The sequence below is a fragment of the Grammomys surdaster genome, unplaced genomic scaffold (assembly GCF_004785775.1).
Source record: "Grammomys surdaster isolate TR1022 unplaced genomic scaffold, NIH_TR_1.0 237, whole genome shotgun sequence".
NCBI classification, from domain to species: Eukaryota; Metazoa; Chordata; class Mammalia; order Rodentia; family Muridae; genus Grammomys; species Grammomys surdaster.
Window position 1 is genome coordinate 118261 of NW_021604682.1, and position 20376 is coordinate 138636.

The 20376-nt window shown below is 50.1% G+C and overlaps 2 protein-coding genes and 1 long non-coding RNA gene across 4 annotated transcripts in view; all 3 read right to left on the bottom strand.

Moving 5' to 3' along the window:
* LOC114626524 overlaps positions 1-2511 on the bottom strand; it is a 5865-nt gene extending 3354 nt beyond the window's left edge. The window contains exon 1 of the long non-coding RNA XR_003712252.1: positions 2501-2511. This is a non-coding gene — a long non-coding RNA (uncharacterized LOC114626524). The remainder of the gene's footprint in view (positions 1-2500) is intronic.
* Positions 1-4623, bottom strand: part of Ube2g2 (ubiquitin conjugating enzyme E2 G2) — a 22576-nt gene extending 17953 nt beyond the window's left edge. Inside the window, exon 1 of the mRNA XM_028773936.1 lies at positions 4520-4623. Within this exon, the coding sequence (XP_028629769.1) occupies positions 4520-4562 (43 nt within the window). The 5' untranslated portion in view covers positions 4563-4623. The remainder of the gene's footprint in view (positions 1-4519) is intronic.
* A 4821-nt stretch (positions 4624-9444) lies between these two features.
* On the bottom strand, positions 9445-20376 carry Sumo3 (small ubiquitin like modifier 3). 2 transcript variants are annotated; one of them, XM_028773923.1, is made up of 4 exons: positions 20259-20376; positions 16461-16589; positions 12390-12461; positions 9445-10734 (listed from the first exon to the last, which is right to left on the bottom strand). In XM_028773923.1, the coding sequence occupies exons 1-4, from the start codon at positions 20277-20279 to the stop codon at positions 10624-10626; spliced, it is 333 nt and encodes a 110-aa protein (XP_028629756.1). In that variant the 5' UTR covers positions 20280-20376; the 3' UTR covers positions 9445-10623. The 2 variants fall into 2 exon arrangements, with proteins under 2 accessions (XP_028629756.1, XP_028629757.1); XM_028773924.1 differs by lacking the exon at positions 20259-20376 and adding an exon at positions 19601-19845.

Here is a 20376-nt window from a genome sequence, read left to right on the forward strand (position 1 = left end):
TCCTTTCACACTAACAACTGGGTGGCTCCTTTCACACTAATAACTGGTTGGCTCCTTTTACAGTGACCAGGAGTTTGTTCAGGAGAAGCCAAAGTGCGATTCCACAGAGACAAGCACACGATGTTCACAGCAGGTCTTGTTGTCACAGCCACAAGCTGGCAATGTCCCACTGATCATCAGGCAGCAAGTGTTTAAACAGCCAGCCTGACCACGCAATGGGCTTTGACTCTGCATTAGAAAGGACACTGACCACGCAACGGGCTTTGACTCTGCATTAGAAAGGACACCGCTGGGCTAGGGATATGGCTCAGTGGTTAAGAACACTGGCTGCTCTTCCAGAGGTCCCTGGTTCAGTTCCCAGCACCCACACAGCAGCTCACAACCCAGTTCCAGGAGATCCAACTCCTTCCTCTGGCTTCTGCAGACACCAGGCATGTGCTTGGTACACAGACATGTGGAAAGGCAAAAGACCATATGTGTAGACTAAAACTAAAACCTTTAAAAAGAAAAGAAACAGGTCCCTTTTCTGTGAATATTCAGGGTCAACAGGTCTGAAGATATCAAAGTATCAGTGGAAATTCCCAGAAGTAAATAACAATAAATTTCCAATGGCAACTCAGAGAACTATAGTGAAATCTCACTCCACCCTGCCAAGCCCTGCCAGAACTTTTACACAACAGTTGTAACTGCCCGTTCTATTTCATCACTTGCTGCTGGGTAAGGGTAAGGGGACACTAAAGCACGGACAGGTCCAGCGAAACAGTGCTGAATGCAGAGGCCCGAGGAAGGGAGCACCAAGACTCTAGTAAGGGAAAGCAGACTGGTACTACTAGGAGGGGCAGGGAGGAGAGACAGAAGGGTCCCAGGGCAGGGCATACTCACAACATGGATGTGGCACATCCGAACATACAGGATCCTGCAGTCCAGCAAGAAAGTCAGCCCTGTGTGAAGTCTGCCAGAGACAGACATGTGGCAAAAAAGGCAGAGATGGCCTTTTTTTACGCGAAAGGATGCTACTGCCTCACTACACCTACCAGACAAGATGAAGACCCAAAGCTAATGCACAAGTGAAAAGTCTCCACAGCAGGATACTCAGCTGTGGTGGGCCATGACACACGCCAGAAAACTGCAGTGAAAAGCAGTTAGCATATCTGGTAACGCTGGCTGGTCACTCACATGCTGCGTGGGTCTCACTATGCTCCCAGTGCAAACCTGCACATGTCCACCAAGAGATTTTCAAAACTGCTCACAGCCACAGGACTTTCAAGAATCAAACTGCAAGTAACTTCAGTGTCTACCAGCAGCAGAACAGAGGGACTCTGGTTTGTTTATGAAAAGAAATCCACTGAGCACGGAAGGGAACTGCAGTCACAAGGTTCGCGAGAAAGCAAGCTGAGACTCGAGGCTGGGCAAGAGGTGCCAGGGCAAAGCAAACCAAGAGCATACACTGTATAATTCCTATTAAGACAAACAAAAGGAAACCACACACTTTCCAGAGATAGAACGTGCAATATGAAGAAAGGAAAAGAAAGACAACTTGGTGTGTTGGTAACTCCTGGTGGTCCTGGGAAGAAGATGAAGACTCTGGATCACTGTCATGCTCTGATCTGCAAGCAGGGCATCACAGACGCCGAGTTACTCAGCGGGTCATTACTGTAGCGATGTGCCTGAGGAAAGTTTTGGCTCCCAGCTTTGGGAATTCCTGAATGAATGCCTGCTTATGAAAAGGCAGTACAGTACACCATAGCAAGGAGCACCAGCATGGCCAGGAAACAAAGAGAAGACGCACTGAGAGCAGATCCTTAACGGGAACACGGGGACCTCAGCCTTTCCACGTCTGTGTTTGTGTCTGGCCTTAGGCAAACAGCTTAGCTCTGGTTCATGCTACCACACTGATGTGCTGCCAGGGTGGGCAGAGACACTTCCTGCCAAGCTGAGTCCAAGATTCCCAGGGTCCACACAGAGGAAAGGGAGAACTGACACTTGCCAGTTGTCCTGACTTCTGCACATGCACGGTGGCACTTGCCTGCCCCCACAAAAATACACAAAAACAAATGTAATTTTAAAACAATCTCAAGTCTACCACAAATTGGGAACTGTGACACTGTCTGGAAACAGAGTCTCGGCAGATGCACCAGAATTAAATAGAACATTCTGACTAGGCTGGGCCCTGAGCCAGTAACTGTTGACGTTTCAAGTGGAAAATCTGAATACCAACACACCCAGGCTAAGATGGCCACAGGGCGGTACAGGATAGGTAGGAGTTACGATAACACAGCTAAGTAACCCACAGTAGCCAGCACTCTAGTGCTGAGAGGCAGAAAGGCCCTTCCCCAAGAACCCACCCTGCCTAGGGTCACAGCCCAGGCCTCCAAACCATGAGACGGTGTCTGTTATGGTAAGCTGTCTGGGTGGTGACAATGTCACAGCAGCCCTGGGCCACTGTTCCCTTGTCTGTCACAGTCAGAAGAAAGGCTGTGGGAGCATGTGATGAGAATACAAGAGCACACGCTGCTCTTCCAGAGGGACCGAGTTTGAGCATTGGCACCCGTATGAAGACGAGGCAGGCTTTATTTACCAAGGGTGCCTGCAGCCCCAGAGACGGAGGCAAGGGCGGAAACAGGAAGATGTCTGGGGCTGACTGGCTGGCCACGGTAGCTGAAGTGATGAGCCCCATGTTCAGTGACAGGCCAGGTCTCAAGGGAAGAAGGTAGAGAGTGAATGACAGAGGCGGGGACATCCATTATCTGTCTCTGCACGCTCAGGACGCTGCACTTGTACAAGAGAGTGAGCCTGGGAGCCGTCTAAGGTCTTGGCTTGGCTCTTTTTGTGATTTGAGCACAGTCTCATGCTTTTGCGGCTGTTATTCAACGGCCTATAAAACCAAGGAGCCTGAAAAGCACCAGGGCTGAAGAGATGACTCAGAGATGCTCTTGCAGAAGATCCAGGTTCTAGTCCAGAACCCACGCAGAGACTCACAACCAGCTGCAACTCCAGTCCCAGGGGATCTGATGTCATCTACTGACATCCACTGGTACCAGGCGCACATATGGCACACTTACCTACCTGTAATCAAAACACTCAAATACATAAAGTAATAAAATTTGTTGAGTTAGACAATGAACCACACCCAAGGTCCTATCACCCCTAATTCTGCAGTACTATCAGTATGGAAGAACACCTACCCAAATCTGCCTATGCTCTAGTCTACCCTTGGATGTGCCTGTTGACTCTACCTAGTCTTAAACACAGAGGACAAACCTTTTACACCATAAAAGAAGAAAAACACTCAGTGGGACGTTTAATGGATCTACAGGGACACGGAAGAAACTGTCCTCTCTCCTCGTGTTTGATATTGCTGGATGCATTTCCCAGTCACTGTTGTCGAAGGCTTACACAATATCCATTGATGACCTTATGGTTTCCATGTGTCAGCGGGCCTGGGTCCAGCCGGGACAGCTGGGTGTTTCAGGGCTGCAACCCAAGTCCATTCAAGTCGCCGGCATGACTCAGTTCCATATGGCTGTAACACTGGTCCCAGACTAGCTGTCAGCCTGGGGCCACCCTTAGCTCCCTGCCCTTTTTATTTCCTCTTCCAAGAAACCACAGCAGGTGGAGCCCTCTCCTCTGTGAACCCCCTGAGCTCCTCGCCAGCCTTCCGATTTTAGGGTTCCCTCTTTAACCAAATTCTTTCTCTCTCACACACTGAAGTGATTCACGACTTCAAACTAACTGACAATACGTTTTGTCTGACATCAGAGTTGAGGCTTTTGTGAGGGATAAGTTTTTCTCTAACGTGAATACCCTTGGGTAGAAGCTGTCAGAACTTAAACCCCTGTCCCGGAGCCTAACTGCTGTTCGTTCGTTCTCGTTCTCGTTCTCTCTCTCTGTCTCTCTCTCTGTCTCTCTCTCTGTCTCTCTCTCTGTCTCTCTCTCTGTCTCTCTCTCTCTCTCTCTCTCTCTCTCTCTCTCTCTTTAAGATAAAGGGGATGATGTTTCTCAATCTACAAACAAGGCTGAAAAAGTAAAACAGAGAGAAATACAGATCCGGATCCGGATCCAAGGAAACGGCCCGGAGCCCATGTCCGAGAAACTTTGTTTTGCCCCAGGAACTCGCACCTGCAGCGTGGCCCGAGGTCTGAGTCGTTATTCTGCTTACTTTTAACTTTCTCCCCAAACTCTCCTCGACCTCACGACCACCTTTCGGGGATCACCCGGTAGTCGCCCCGCAACATCAACTGTCGGGAGGGCAGATGCGCAGCGCACAGGGGCTCAGGGATCAGACCCGGGTCACAGGGCCATGGCGGCGCTGGCCAGGCACAGCTTCTGCGCTCAGGGCCTGCCCCGCTGCAGCCAGCCGGGGCGCGCAGGTGACGGCGACAGCCCGGCCTTCTTTCCGCACGCAGGCTCCCGCAGCCCGGGCCCAGTACGCTCGCCCCGCCCCGCACCGAGCCATGCCAGGCCACGCCGCGGGCGGCTATGGGGAAGAAGACGGGAACGCGGGCGCCGCCTGACTCACGCTTATACTCGGCCATCAGCCTCTTCAACGCCGTCCCCGCCATACCGCGGAACCTGCGTTCAGCAGCCTCGCCACATCCGCGCCGGTCCCGCCCGCCCGCTCCGACGCCCACGGCTGCTTCCGGGTCGCGCGGGCTCCCGGCCGCAAATGCATCCGGGGCACGCGCGGGTGACGTGGCGCGCCGGGGAGCGTCAGACAGAGGCTCGCTGGGGTCCGCCTCGCGCCGTCACGGTCAAGGCGCCCCGGGCTGACGGAGCTCGGGTTCCAGAAGCTTCTCGGCCAGCTTCACCCTCAGCGTTGGAACCTTCCTACGCCACCGTGAAGCTGCGCGTAGCTCGCCCCGTGGCCGTTTAGTTTTGAAAAATCCTACAAGAGCTAATGGCCCATCATGGATTGTTCCCGAATGACACTCTTTTCCTTGCGCCTGGCACTCCACTCATGAGTGGCTGTCCAGATCGTGAAACTTGTTTTCCCCGCTATGTAGGCATGGGTGTCCTAGAACTCAATATTTTAGCTCAGGCCGGCCTCGAACTCACAAAGATTCTGCCTGTGTCTTCCATGTGCTGCGATTAAAGACCTGTGTCACTACACCCGGCTTTTGAGACCCAGGTGATTTGAGAAGATGACACTTTGACACTTTTTTTTTTCTTTTTTCTTTTTTGAGACAGGGTTTTTCTGTGTAGCCTTGGCTGTCCTGGAACTCACTCTGTAGAGCAGGCTGGCCTCGAACTCAGAAATCCTCCTGCCTCTGCCTCCCAAGTGCTGGGATTAAAGGTGTGCGCCACCACCGCCCAGCTGAAGATGACACTTTTAGCCTGAGAAAGAGTACCTTGGTTCACCAAGGAAGGATAAAGTCCCCGGGCCATATCCTGTCCTCTCTGTAGCCAAAAAAGTCAAGACTCTGCCAAGGAAGCTGTACTTCCTCATACGGAGCTACCAGATAGATGCTTGGAATCTTCTTTTTTTTCTTTCTCTTTTTTTAATAGTGTTTTTTAATGTTTGATTTTTGTAAAGGTTTATTTATTTATATGAGTACATTGTAGCTGTCTTCAGACACACCAGAAGAGGACACTGATCCCATTACAGATGGTTGTGAGCCACCAGGTGGTTGCTGGGATTTGAACTCAGAACCTCTGGAAGAGCAGTCAGTGCTCTTAACCGCTGAGCCATCTCTCCAGCCCGCTTGGTATCTTCTTGGGTACGCAACTGTTTTCCCTGAGTGGACATGAGAGATACAGCTCGGATTCGGTTCTCTTAACAAAGGGGCTCCCAGGACTAGGTACTTCGGACAAAGAAAGTTCCTGCTGGGACCCTGAGCACAGATAAGTAGCTGTTATCTCCGCAAACATCCACTGAACTCAGAAGATTTGAGGCATTAGATTCATGGCATTTGTCATTTTTAAAAAGAATATTAGGATGCTACTCCAGTTCCATGTAGGGTGAAAACTCACGCAAGCGTAACCCTCCCCACGCCCTACCCACAAGACAAAAGCCAGCCTCCAGGGCACACGGTTCCTCCTGCTGTTGCCTATAGAAGCACAAGCTATTCTGACATATCCAAGTGATGTGGCAGCCCCGATTCCCTGGGACAATTTGAATGTGAGGCGTGCCCCTATGTTTGAACGCTGGTCAGGGTGGAACCTTTAACAGATGCAACCTCACTGGAGTGAGTGGGTCCCTTGGGGGTGGAGGGGGTGGGGGGTGAATTTTGAGATCAGAATCGGCTTGGATTCTATTTCTTTCTGCTTCCTAGTCAGCTAAGGCGTGAGCAAGCAGCTGTCACACGCTGCTGCTGCCTTAGAACCACCTGCCACCATCATAGACTGTATCCCCTCAAACCCTGAGACAAAATTAACTTCTGGTAAGATGTTTCGTGTCAGGTATTGATCCCAGTAGCAAGAAAACAAAATAGTAAAGTAGGTACCATGAACAGAGGCAGTTGCTGCGATAAGCCTGACCATGAGGTGCAGCTCTTCAGAGCTAGTTGTTTTTAAGATTTATTTATTTATATTGTGAGTACACTGTCGCTGTCTTCAGACACACCAGAAGAGGGCATCAGATCCCATTACAGATGGTTGTGAGCCACCATGTGGTTGCTGGGAATTGAACTCAGGACCTCTGGAAGAACAGTCAGTGCTCTTAACCACTGAGCCATCTCTCCAGTCCAGCCCCAGAGCTAGTTTTAAGGAGAAAAGTGGAAGACAGGTGCAGAGCTGCGAGCTAGACTAGCCCTGAAACGCTGTGAGCAGGACTAAGAGGACCATTCTGGTGAGAATCCGCAAGACCAGAACGCCAAGAAATGCAGGTAGTTAAGACTGCTCAGGAAGCTTTCTCCCAGAGGTGAACAAGGAGCATATCAGAAACTCGGCTGGCAACCATTTCATGTCACATCCTGTGGCAGGACAACACAATGCAGTTTCCTCCGTCTTGGATTCTTGCTGAGGCCATTTTAGGTTTAACTAGAATCTGATCTCCTTGATGGGAAGCCTCATGGACAGTTGTTCAGCTCTATTCTAGGAACCCGAGGTCAAGACGCCTCAGCTAACTTAGCTTCTGTTAAAGCTTACGCAGAGCCTCCTCTGGCTAACTGCTTTTAAACTGCTTACACAAAACTTCTCCCTGCAAACTGCTGACTGAGTTAGCAGGATGTGGTTTTTTTGTCTTTAAAAACACCTTACTCAGGACTGGAGAGATGGCTCAGTGGTTAAGAGCACTGGCTGCTCTTCCAGAGGTCCTGAGTTCAAGTCCCAGCAACCACATGGTGGCTCACAACCATCTGTAATGGGATCCGATGCCCTCTTCTGGTGTGTCTGAAGACAGCGACAGTGTACTCATATACATGAATTATTCTTAAAAAATTAGAAAAAGTTTTTTAAAAAAAAACCCACCTTACTCTATATTCGAAACCAGCGGTGCTCAACCTTCCTTCCTAACGCTGCAACCCGTTAACACAGTTCATGTTGTGGTGACCCCCCCCAACCATAAGATTATCTTTGCTGCTACTTCATAACTGTAATTTTGCTACTGATTTAACCCCTGCAAAGCAGTGTTCTTTAGTCTTGAGTCCCAAATACCTAAGTGTGGTCCCAGCTGGCTGTAATAGATTTCCAGTTGGCTGTAGACTGTATCCGAGTGTCTTCTCTGGTGGACTCCCCGTAACAATTCTAGCTGTCATTTCCCTGCATCTCAAAAACTTGAGTGAGGCCAAATTTCAAAAGGAATGGGCTAAGCTGTTTGGCAGAGGGGATTTCAGGGCAGCCTACCTAACATCCAGGCGGTGGCATGGTTCTTGTTCACCACATTTATCCAGATTTACAGTGACAGCAAGTAGAAAGTGGCCCAGAGAAACGTGGGAAGTGTGTTTTGGTGAGGAGAGATCCGACCCAGTTGAGGGCAGGGCGGATTTGGAACAAAAGGAATTTAGTGCCACCCAAGAGCTGTCTGAGACCTTGCACTGGGACAGTAGGTACAGTGCCTATTGAAATGAGGGCCCCGGGGTATGAAAATGCAAATTCATCTGAAAGGTGAGTGCCCAGAGAGACCCTTCAGGGTTCGCTGCTGAAAAAAACAGGAGGTAGAAGTTTTCCCAGCCCCAAGAGCACACAGAGGTGGCTGCAACTGTGGCCTAAGGATGCCAGGCTTCATCTGGAACTGACAGCCAAATCTGGTGGTGGCGTCCACATTTGCAAGATGTAGGAGGGAAGAAAGAATGGAAATTTGTGCCAAGAGTCCAGAGAGCCACTGAAACAAGGCAAGAAATGGGAATATCAGATTTCCTGTACAGAGGCCCTGAGAAGCCACTGTGTGGAGAAGGGAGAGGTTATCTGGTAGGGATCCCCGGATGTTAGAGATGCCAGCAGGGTGGGGTGTTCACTGATGAATGCTGTAGATACCAAGTATTGGCCCAACAGAGACCACAAGCACCTCAGGCAACACAACTGTGGGATGAGACGACCCGTGGCCCAAGAACCTGACGCTAGACACGGAGCAGCAGGCTTTGGTTTGTGCCCTGCTGGCTTTCATTGATCTTGCTTCAACCTAATCTTTGCTATGCTCCAATCCCTCCCTTTTGAAATAGGCATGTTGACTCTGTGCTGTTGTATGTTAGAAATAACTTGTTTATTTTACAGGGACTCACGATTCAAAAACTGTCTTGCGTCTCAGAGCAGACGTTGAACTTTGGGGGTGGGCACTCAGAGACAGACTAAATGTGTTTTGTACTATGCAACACATGATTTTAAGAGGCAAGTAGATTCTACAGTGATGTATTTGGGTGTCTGGCTGACCAGAAACTTGATTCAGTTAAGAAATGCCTAGAGTGTTAATGAAGTTGCCCTTTGAGTATACCCTAAGGGCCTTTTCCTGACAGGATTAACTGCTTCCTGATCTCCCTCAACAAGCAGCCTAATGCTCCAGTTACCCTAGTCTTCTCTGTCATGATGAAGCACCTTCAAACCATAAATTGCTCCTCTAGGCTGCTTGCCACGTATTCTGGGACAGCACTGAGAGACCTAGAAAAGGGCTCTGGCTCTGTACTGTATTTGAATGCACACATTGAATTAAGAGCTTGATGCCTGTGCTCAACTGATAGACTAACACAGCTCAGGCAATGACAACCCTGGTTTTGTCTCAGCTAAGTACAGAAACCCCTCACAGCCACATCAGCATCAGTTCCTGTCAAAGCCGATTAGTAGGTCCGCAACTGACTGATAACCCCACACGACACCCCGCCCCCAAAGCCCACCTTATCTTCACACACCTAGGGGAGGAGAGCCAAGGGGTATGTGCAGATTGAGGACCAGCACATGCTGCAGAGTGAGCTAAGCAGCTGCCTTGTCTGTCCATCTGAGTGACCTCACTGGACAGACTGTCAACAGTGAGCTGTGACATATGACCAGCCTCCAAATACAGTGTTTAACATAGGCCAAGAGACAGAATACCAAACTATATTTACTGTTTACAGTAGCAGTAAAGGACAACAGATAATGTACAAACCGGTGAATAAACACAACAGAGCCGACAGACATCCCACCCAGGCCCACGCAGCAAACAGGAACAGGACCGTTTTCCTCAGGACTTTAAGCAAGCAAGAGATGGTAGGTCAGTGTCGGGTGACTATAAAAGGCAGAGATGGCCATCAAGCAGCAATGGATCCTTACAGAAGGATGACGGCAGGAACTATGGACACTTAACTGACCCCACAATGCAGAACTGAAGTCTCCCACTGATGTGTCACTTTAATACACACTTGGAAAGCTGCACAGCACAATCCGTGAGAATGAGGTCACCTTTCCCGGGCTTGCTTTTGCAACCACACTTGAAAGCAGGTCTCTTACACAACATCGCTGAAAACGTGATACTTAACCAATTACCTTCTTATACAGAAACCATAATTACATATCGAAAGCAAGTACTAGGAGAAATCTGAGGCCACATTCAATTTCCAAATGAGACATGACAATTTCTTTCTTCTACATTATAAAAAGGGAAGAGAGTGGGTTTCATTGTACCACCCTTATCCATGTACCCACTACCAGATACTGAGAAGGAAGTGGGCATGTGCAGGAGCGCCTGGGCCACAGGAGGAAGACTCCTCATGTTTCTTAAGAAGCATTGGTCTTTTTCCTTTAACTTTACCATATGCTTGACAAAGCTCAAACTTACAGTATTTCAAATATTCTATGCCTGTAACAAACAGGTGGAATTCTGCCTCTCTGCCCCCTCCCCACATCCCACAGGCATGCCCATTGGGTAATGTGACCACAAGCTCTCTCTACCTGATCAGGACAAGTCACACCAGAGGAAACCACAGTTCTAGGGAATTAGACTCAGGCCATAGGGTGAGAGTCTACATCCAGACCCATGTTTGGGGGAAAAAATTTTAGGGATGGGAGGAAAACAGAAATGAAAACAAAAACAAACCCCAAAACCTCACGCCTCATTCCCCCAAAGCAAACCCTCCCAACGGCCACGTTATGTAATGCTCTCGCCCTGCAGTGCGGTCTGTACGTAGTTCACTCCAAGCGCGTCGGAAAAGGAGAATCGTTCGGTGACTCTGGCTTCTGCTGACTCTTGTGTGATTGATGTGGCTGGATGGTCACCGCTCAATAGCACATGTCAGGACAATGGTTGGGTATGGGGACGCTCCCTCGGGAGGCTATTCCTCCTGTCTGCTGCTGGAATACGTCGATGGTGTCCTCATCCTCCATCTCCAGCTAGTCAAGTTGCCAAGGCGGGCCCGGGAGAGGAGACAGAAAATGTCAGAAGTAAGTTCACAATGATCCCACGCTCCCAAACAGCTCCCCTACACTAGACACAGCCCAGTCACCTTGGCTGGAGGGCAGCGTTTGAGTAAAAAGGTTACTGTGGAGTCACAGTAACTACTTATCCACCCGACTTCTGACAAGATTCACAGAAGAACAGTCAGAGCTAAGAACTAAGAGGGAAATGGGGTCATTAAAGACAGGCTTGGGAGGCAGAGGCAGGCGGATTTCTGAGTTCGAGGCCAGCCTGGTCACAGAGTGAGCTCCAGGACAGCCAGGGCTGCACAGAGAAACCCTGTCTCGAAAAACCAAAAAAAAAAAAAAAAAAAAAAAACCCAGGCTCATCAGCCACAGAATACACTGTGTGCTTGCGTATATTATACTGCAATGTCAGCATTTTAAGATACTTGAATACATTTTTAATGAGGCAAGGGGCACTCACATGAACTCGGGTCACCAGGTTTGATGACAAAGCACCCAACTAGTAAGCCATCTTGCCAGCTCCATCATTTTTAGATAAACATTTTACGTTCACAGAAAAATTACTATTCATTTATCTTTTGTTTTTATGTGTCTGTATATGTAGATATGTGAGTTTATGTGCCCCAAATGCATAGAGAATTCTTGGAACCCCTAACACTGGAGTTATAGACAGTGTTGAGGTGCCGTGTAGGTACTAGGAATTGAAGCCAGGTCCTTTGGGAAAACAGCCAGGGCTCTTCACCCCTAAGCTATCTCTCCAACTCCACAAGAAAAAAAAAAAAATTGAGACAGGTTTCTCTGTGCAGCCATGGCTATTCTAGAACTTGCTCTGTAGCCCAGGCTAGCCTCAAACTCAGAGATCGGCCTACCTATAACTTCTAAATCCTAGGATCAAAGGCATGCACCACGACCACCCAGCCCCCCCCAAAAAATATTTTTAATTAATTTTTATGTGCACGTATGTCTATGCATCACATGTGCGTCCAGTGCCTAGAGGTACAAGAGGGCATGAGATTTCCTGGGACTACAGTTAAAGACAGTTGTAAGCTGTCATGTAGGTATCGGGAATCAAACCCGGATCATTTGCGAGAACAAGTGTGCTGAACTACTGAGCTGACTATCCAGCCCTCACAAAAATATTTTTAATTAAAAATTTTAAAAGGGTTGGCGCTAAGCCCCTAGGAGCATAGGAGCGGTCTACAACAGCCCTCACAGTGGATTCCTGGGCAATCGTCCTGAGAGTAGGGGTGCTACACTTGGACTATCACTAAACAGCAAAGGTATGTCTGACTACCACTTGTCTAAGAACTCAATCTCAAAATATCAAAATCAGAAATCTAACAATCGAAATCATTGCGGGGGGGGGCTAGAGACATGGCTCAGCAGTTAGGAGCACTGACTGTTCTTCTAGAGGTTCAAATCCCAGCACCCACATGGCACCTCACAACTGTCTGGAACTCTAAGATCTACTGACACACATAACACAGGCAAAACACCAATGCCCATAAAAATAAATTAAAAAAAAAATCATTGTGGAAACAAGCCATTTCTCAAATTACAGTGTTCCGAATGGACTCCGTTAGATACTAGAAATGGTGCATAACCTGGAAACAGATACTTCATACCTGGGCTGGAGTGTCTGTTTCATTGATCGGTTGTCCATCAAACCGGAATCGAATCTGCCTCATTGACAAGCCCTGGGGAAAAGGAAGGAAATGCATTAGCTATCCCCAGATAACACAGTTTAACCTGGAGACATGTATTCAGAGCCAACAACAATATAAGCATTTGGCATATGCACACATGAGCCAGCGGAGCACAAGGAGCCATGGTGGCTCCCAACCTACGGCACATGCTGCCTCACACTAACCCCCTCAGAAGTCTCCAGTTCATCCCAACACTAGGCCCGTCCTGATTCTGCCTCTCACTTCCTCTCAGAAGGAAAGCTGAGCCAAGTTCCTCCCTTCTGTCCTCTAGTATCATTTCCTCCTCTGGAAAGTTCCCAGAGAGAACCAGGTCAGGTGACGAGGGCCATAGTCAGGAAGACTGTGAGGAACACAGTAGGAAAGACCTGAAAGGAGGGCAGTGGGCCTCAGCCTGTCAGAGGAAGGAGGTCAACACCAGACAGAAACGCCCTCTACCTTGGCAGCTCTGCTGTCCCGGAAACAGGACAGATAGGATAAACTGTGACTGCTGACTGAAGGAAAGACACGGCCTCCAGGAAGGAACCCAGGGATGACTGCTCTCTGCTGGCTGGAGTCTGAAGCCACAAGACTAAGGACACTGGAATCCCATGTATGCTGGAGCCAAAAATCTCAGGGCCCCAGGGATGGTGAGACCAGGAAGCCCTGGGTCAACTTTTTGAAAGTTCACATGCAGGGGCTGAAGAGCTAGCTCAGAGGTTAAGAGCACTTGCTCTTACAGAGGACTCAGGTTCAGTTCCCAGCCCCTATATGGGAGCTCACAACTACCTGTAACTCCAGCTCCAGGGGATCTGTGACCTCTTTTGGCCTCTGTGAAAACCAGACATTCGTATCGTGCACAGACATACATGCAAGCAAAACCAGACGTTCGTACCGTGCACAGACATACATGCAAGCAAAAACACCCATGCACACAAAAAAGAAAGAAAATTTGGACATAAATCTCCAAGGGTTCAAAGTCCCCCACAACCCTCTGAGGCCAAGGCAGTTTTTTTCTCACAGCAATAAGCAGGGCTTCCTAGAGATGTGGGCTCAGAGCTCTGTCAAGACAGATCTGACCAATGGGTGTCCAGGGTAGGCTAATAAAAGCCAGCACCTCCAATGTGCCTCAGAGACCCCTCAGTCTTCCAGCTGTAGCCCAGATGCTGGATGCAGTCTGGAGGCAATCTTCCTCAGGAAACAGAGCCTCTCAGAGCAGCACCTAGGCCCCCAGAGCCCCCATTTGTAACATACCACCCTGTGGATGTACAGCCTCTGCCACATCCATCAAAACACACACAGGAATTGTCTTTCCCTCAGGGGTTCGCTGCTTCACTCTTAAATACAAATAGGACCTGAGGGCACTCAAGGGAAGACTCAGATATGTGAGAACAGACCAGAGGAAGAAGAAAGCACCATGCAAGTTACAGAAACGACATGCCTTCCCAGTGAGAAGTCACTCCACACACTTAGAGAGAAGGGAAGAGCTGTGTAATACAATGGCACGAGTCTGACTCTGGCTAATGCCCAAAGAGGAGGCGGCCTTAAACAGAAGAGTTTGCTAACTTACATACACCACAGGCTTGTGAATTCCACACACAGCGGCATCCTTACATCTCCTTCAGGTCCCAGGCCCCGGTTACATTTTGAACAATTTAAACAGAGACAGGAGACTACAAGTCTGGTCACTTAGGCAGATGGGAGGTTTATGCAGCAAAGATATGGCATAGCGCCAGAATTATTTTAAGTGCACCAGTGCTGTTCTCTTTCAGATAGTTCTTACCTGGGTAACCTTGCTACCTAACCGCATCATGCATTTATCAGTAAGAGAACGGGGGACATTATACCAGGCCAAGACTTACCACTGGCTGTGAACCTGCTCAGTCCCCCTGTGCTGCCTTGTGAGGTGCACGTTACAGGATAGGGGTATGGGTCTAGCAGCTGCTTGTCAATCAGGGTTGTCGCCTTTGTTGCGAGACTAGCGCTAACAGTCCCTGAGAATAAACACTTACATCCTAGCACCCCACGTCTCTCTTCTCTCTAACAGGCCTGGCTGCCCTTTTGTCCGTGGAATGTTTTACTCCTTTAGCTGAATTCTACTTTGCACGACTCCAAGTCTCCTAAACGTATTAGCAAACCCTGTATAACATCAATTCTATTATTTCCAGTTTCTTCGACATCAGGAGGCAGAAAAAAAGGAAGGTGATGGAGAAGTTAAAACACATGTATATTTAAAGCTTTTAGGAAGGTTAAAGGCATGCGCGCGCGCACACACACAAAGAGAAAAAATAAAAAAATAAGCAGACGGAGCACTTCTGGAGGGCTGGAGAGATGGCTCAGAGGTTAAGAGCACTGACTGCTCTTCCAGAGGTCCTGAGTTCAATTCCCAGTAACTACATAGTGGTTTATAACCATCTATGATGAGACCTGGCGCTCTCTTCTGACATGCAGACAGGCAGAATATTGTATTCACAATAAATAAATCTTTGAAAGGAAGAAAACCGTCCCAGGCAAACACAGAGACTGGCTGCCTGCAGGAGAGCTGGGTACTCCCAGTGTGAGGCGGCACAGGCGCAGTCTGTCTACGCAGGAGCACGGGCAGGTAGAGGCAAGTCTACAGACAGGGAGGGCCCAGAGAGCACCCTGACAGAGTGGGAAGGGTCCTCCTGAGGCCCTGCTGAGATCTCACATCAGAGAATCAGAATGTCACTCGGGTTCCAAAACACAGGACGCTGACAGAGAATTACGGCAACTTCAGGAGCAGTGCACCTCAGCCTAGACTATTACATGCAGCCAGATGTGCAAGTCCCTGCCAGATGTGGGAGATGCTGTTCCACGGCAAAAACAGGGAATTAACACAGAAAAAGATGCAAGGGGAAACAAAGGAAGTCTCCGGAAGGACTCCCCCAAGACTGTGGGATGGCAGCTGTGCAGTACCTCCTGAGAGCGCTGAGGTACCTGACCTAGTGTGTGTCCTCCAACACAGGGCTGCCTTCTCAGCAGAAGACCCGGGAGCGCCAGAAGCCCATGCAAACACAAGCGGACTAAGCACACAGCACTGGCAAGGAACACACCTACACACGTGCAGTCCAAGCGGTGGCGCACGGCACACGCAGCTGACTCAGCTGGGAGGGCACAAGGGGACGTGGCATCATCAGAAAGCTCCGTCTCACCTTTCACAGGTGAGAAGTGTCTGAGGTCAAACCCCAGGAGAGAGGAGGCCAAGGGTGCCATCTGCAGGGCTCATGAGGTGGGAAAGGAGGCATGCACTGCCTTTCAGAGTGCTTACAGCAAGTCAAAGGACCGCACACAGCTGTGTGGGCAAGCACTCAGGGAAACCTTGTACCGCCAAAATGAGATGCTGCTATCCTCAAAGGGCAGGGCCCCTACAAGAGCCACCAGATGGCAGGGCTCCGACAGGAACTGGCACCTAGGTGCATGTATGGTAAGCCAGGCAGCCGCTGAGGCAGACAACGGAGGAGCAAGCGAGACCAGAAGTCCAAGGACTTCCAGGCAAGCTAGAACGTGCCTGCCTGACAAAAGCTCCTTCATAAGAATAAATAGATGGACAGACCCAAGCATAGTGTGTACAAGGGCCATGAGTTCAGTGACACTGACAACCCAGGGGGTCACTGTTGGGGACAAAGTCAGTCAGCTTGCTATTTTTGAAACGATAATGAAGGGACAGGGTCACAGGTTTCTTCCCTTTCCTAAATAACATAAAAAAAAAATCAAATTGTCAAATGAGGGCAGCACACACCAGCATAACTGGATGGATTACCAGAAAGAGGACTTCCAACCAGCACTGATCCCACACCTGAGTACAGCACGGGGCTTCACCAGAGAGATCCATGTGCTGGCCCTAGAGGAGTGTGCTACCACTGTGACAGAGCCCAGGAAAAGACACACTATAAGGACATGCAGATACCAAGATCCAGGGCAGCAACGGCAAGCCTGCAACACAAGTGGCCCCCTCCCCGCCTCGCAGGGCTCCTTCCTCTGACCAGCACACACCTGCCTCTCACAGTAGGCCTTCATCAGCTTGCTCAGTGGGGTGTGCCTCTTGATCTTGAACTGCACCACTGAGCCATCCTGCCCCGCCACCTTCAAGTTGATGTGGTCGTTCTCTGTCTTCACACCCTCCTGCAAGACACGCAGAAAATGGGTCTCAAAAGCCAGCTCAGAATCACCAGGGTTTAAAGTGCAAGTCCTTGGGTAAGGGTGTTGTTTTGAGTCATTAAAACCAACCTAATTCTCAAAATTCCCCCAGCAACTAAAAGTTGCTCGTGTGACTGTCTTATTTTTACACCGAATTTATTTTTAACCTACATTTGTTAAGCACAGTGATAGAAACTGCAGTGTGAAGCCAGTCCTTACAGACTACCAACTCAAAGACAAAAACTCTGCTCATTAAATCTGGAGAGCCAAAGAAAATCCATCTTTGTTTTAAAATTACTTATGAGGCTAGTAAAAACACACATTTGCGGGCTATACTTGGCTCGATATGACTGATAAGAAAAGCCAACATAAAGCCAAGAGTGGAGGACCAGAGAGCACTAGGGGACCCTGAGGGAATCCAGTGGAGTCGGTCAAGGCTGTGGTCCTCCTGGGGTCGGCAGGGTAAAGGCTGTGGTTCCGTCAGGCCCTCTGATCTCAGACTCTGCTCTTTCTTCCGGGGCTCTGTACAGCTCTAAAGAATGCTATGTGCTCAAGGCTCTGGGTTCCATCCTCCATACCGGAGGATAAATCCTATGGTGCAGCAGTAGTTTTTATACAATCATGATACACACAAGCTGCTGGACAAAGGCAAAGTCAGCGCTTCTTGTTGTGCTTTGGACACACACTTTAAACAAAAAGTTTGTTATGGGCCACAGAAGCAACTCTGGGTTGTTCAGAGCATGCGCTGCGCGGCCCATGAGATGTGCCATTTCAGCTACAGCGGATGAAAGAGCTCATGGGCACTTCTTAATTTATTATCTTTTTAATGTGTACCAGTATTTTGCCTGCATGTGTGTCTGTGAATCCCATGTAGGTAGTGCCCAAGGAGGTTAGAAGGTTCCAGATCCTCTAGGTGTGAAGTTACGGATGTCTGTCAGCAGAAACATGAGTGCTGGGACTTGAACCAAGTCCTCTGAAATCCAGAGCCACCAGTGATCCTACTGCTGAGCTGTCTCATCAGCCTTGGGGACCATTAATTAATTAACTAATTAATATTTTGTATGCATTGGTGTTTTGCCTACATGTAGATCTATGTGAGGGTGTCAGATTGTGGAGTTACAGATAGTTGTCAGCGGCCATGTGGGTGCTGGGAATTGAACCCTGGTACTCCGGAGAGAAGTCAATGTTCTTAACCACTGAGCCATCTCTCTAGCTCCCGAGAACCACTGATTTCTAAGGACATAGATCCCCCACTCTGCTTGCAGACCAAGCTCTCTCCCAGTAATCAGGCCAGCTTTTTTCCCATGGTTCCACGGAGCATGCTCCCTGCTTCTCTGGAATATCCTCGGCAACGTTTTTATTCCTGAAGTAACCGGTAGAATAGTGTCAGGAAGCTCAGGTGTGGGGCTGATACCCCAGCACTCCTGGGTATAGGTGGAGGCCAGCCTGAGCTACACAGGGAAACCTGTCTCAAAACACAGCAAAACCAAACGAAGGCAGGCCAGGCTTGGCGACCCACTCCTTTAATCTCAACCTTCAGGAGGCAGAAGCAGGAGGATCTCTTTGAGTTTGAAGAAAGCAATCTGCCCTGTGCTGGGTCCTAACAGCCTTGGGTAGGAGCATAGCTCTTTCTAGTCTGAGAAATGGTTCGCAGGAGAGAGGCCCCAACAGGGACCTGAAGGGACACCTTTGGACACCACTGTCCCATCTCCTTGCGTATGAGACTTCCCCCAACTCACTCTCAGGACACCAGTGACTCAGTGGCACTGCTTGGAGAGCTGGGCACCTGCTCCAAAGGGTGGGTTCAACATGAGAAAAAAAAGTCCACAGGCTGGAGAGATGGCTCAGCGGTTAAGAGCACTGACTGCTCTTCCGGAGGTCATGAGTTCAATTCCCAGAAACCACATGGCGGCTCACAACCATCTGTAATGGGAGCGATACCCTCTCCTGGGTGTGTCTGAGGACAGTGACACTGTACTTACATAAAATAAATAAATCTAAAAACAAAAACAAAAAAAGAAAAGAAAAAACGAAGTCTGCAAGTGAGAAGTAAGAACCACTCAAGGTCCCAAGATGTACTGACTTCTAACCCAGTTCCCAAAAGGATGTCGTCTGTTCAAAAACAGGGACAGAGGTGAAAAGGCCTCAGGCATGCTTTCCTCCAACGGCAGGATGCCTGGCTCTGGCCAGGAGTTCTCTAATTAGCAAGTAAATTCAGAAGAAGGGTTGCAGCGCATGCCTTTAATCCCAGCATTTGGGAGGCAGAGGCAGGTGGATTTCTGAGTTTGAGGCCAGCCTGGTCTACAGAGTGAGTTCCAGGCCAGCCAGGGCTACACAGAGAAACCCTGTCTTGGAAAAAAAAAAAAGAAGAAGAAGAAGAAGAAGAAGAAGGATGAGGAGGAGGAGGAAGAGGAGGAGGAGAAGGAAGAGGAGGAGGAGGAGGAAGAGGAGGAAGAGGAGGAGGAGGAAGAGGAAGAGGAGGAGGAGGAGGAGGGTTTAGCACAGTGGCCGCCATCACCTGATACCCCAGCACTCCTCCTGAGTATAGGTGGAGGTCAGCCTGACTAACACAGGGAAACTGGTCTCAAAACACAGCAAAACCAAATGAAGGCAGGCCAGGCTTGGTGACACCCTCCTTTAATCTCAACATTCAGGAGGCAGAAGCAGGAGGATCTCTTTGAGTTTGAAGCCAGCCTGATCTAGAGAGTTCCAGGACAGTCTGGACTACAAAGAAACCTTGTATAAAAAAAAAGGGGGGGGGGGGGAAGGGGGCCCCGGGGGAGGGAAGTAACTCACTGGTAGAGCATCTGCCTACTGTTCAAAAGCCCCCTGGGTTTTTGTACACCAAAATATATCCGGGATGGTGCAGGTAGGACCCAAGGCTGAGCTGAAATTACAGGTAAGGGCCCTGCAGGCAAGATATTTCTGGGTTCGGCTGCTGAGCATGGTACCATGGCATTATTCCAGATGCTTGCCCGGCTCCTGGGGTCTCTCACCTGAAGCAAGAGAGTGGTCATCTCCAGGCCGAGGGTCAACAGCACAGAATGTCAGGCTCCAATGTTTATCTCCCGTTGGATAAAACTGCCCCCAGCAGGGGAGGTGAGGGTGGGAAAACTGTTCAATTTGGAACGGGCAACCCTGGCCTTTCCCACGCACCGACTGCCGGAGACCACAGCCGTGGAGTGGGAGGGCATGCGGCCGAGGAGAGGGGGAACCACTGTTAGCTCGGAGCGGCCAGCCTTGCTCCGACACCGGTGCAGCTCTCAGAGCGCCCCGAGCCTCACGCGCGCGGCACCACGCGTGCACCGCTGCGCACCGCACGCGAAGGACAGCCGCGTCTCGGCAGTGAGGTCGGACAGAGAGAGAGAGCCCGGGCTAACCAAGCACCAGCACCCAAGTTCCGGGTTCTCGGGCCGTGGGCGTGGCTACACCCGAGGCGGAGCTAGCCCGGGGGCGGAGCTTCGGCGTGGCGGGAGGCACAGCCGGGGGCGGGGCTAGAGCGGAGCCCGGGGCGGAGTGCGAGGCCGGTGGGGGAGGGGCGCGGGCCGGTGGGGGAGGGGCGCGGAGGCTCGGGCGCGGTCCCGCGGGCCCTGTTTGCGCGCGGCCCAGCCTGCGTCCCGCGGAATCGGCGGCGGCTTGCGTCCCCGGGCTTACCTTGGGCTTCTCTTCCGACATGGTTGCGCGGCGACGGTGGCGGCAAGCGCAGCGGGAACCGGTGGCACTGGAGCGGGCGAGTCACGCTCTCTGCCCCGCCGCTCTCCCGCCGCAACTG

What these genes read in the sequence shown, in the direction of transcription:
- Sumo3 (XM_028773923.1), bottom strand. Translation starts at nt 20,279, where the DNA reads ATGTCGGAAGAGAAGCCCAAG. An exon ending in AGGCCTACTGTGAGAGGCAG is followed by an intron (nt 12,462 to 16,460) that starts GTGTGTGCTGGT and finishes CCTTTTCCCCAG; the next exon opens with GGCTTGTCAATGAGGCAGAT. An exon ending in AAACAGACACTCCAGCCCAG is followed by an intron (nt 10,735 to 12,389) that starts GTATGAAGTATC and finishes CAACTTGACTAG; the next exon opens with CTGGAGATGGAGGATGAGGA.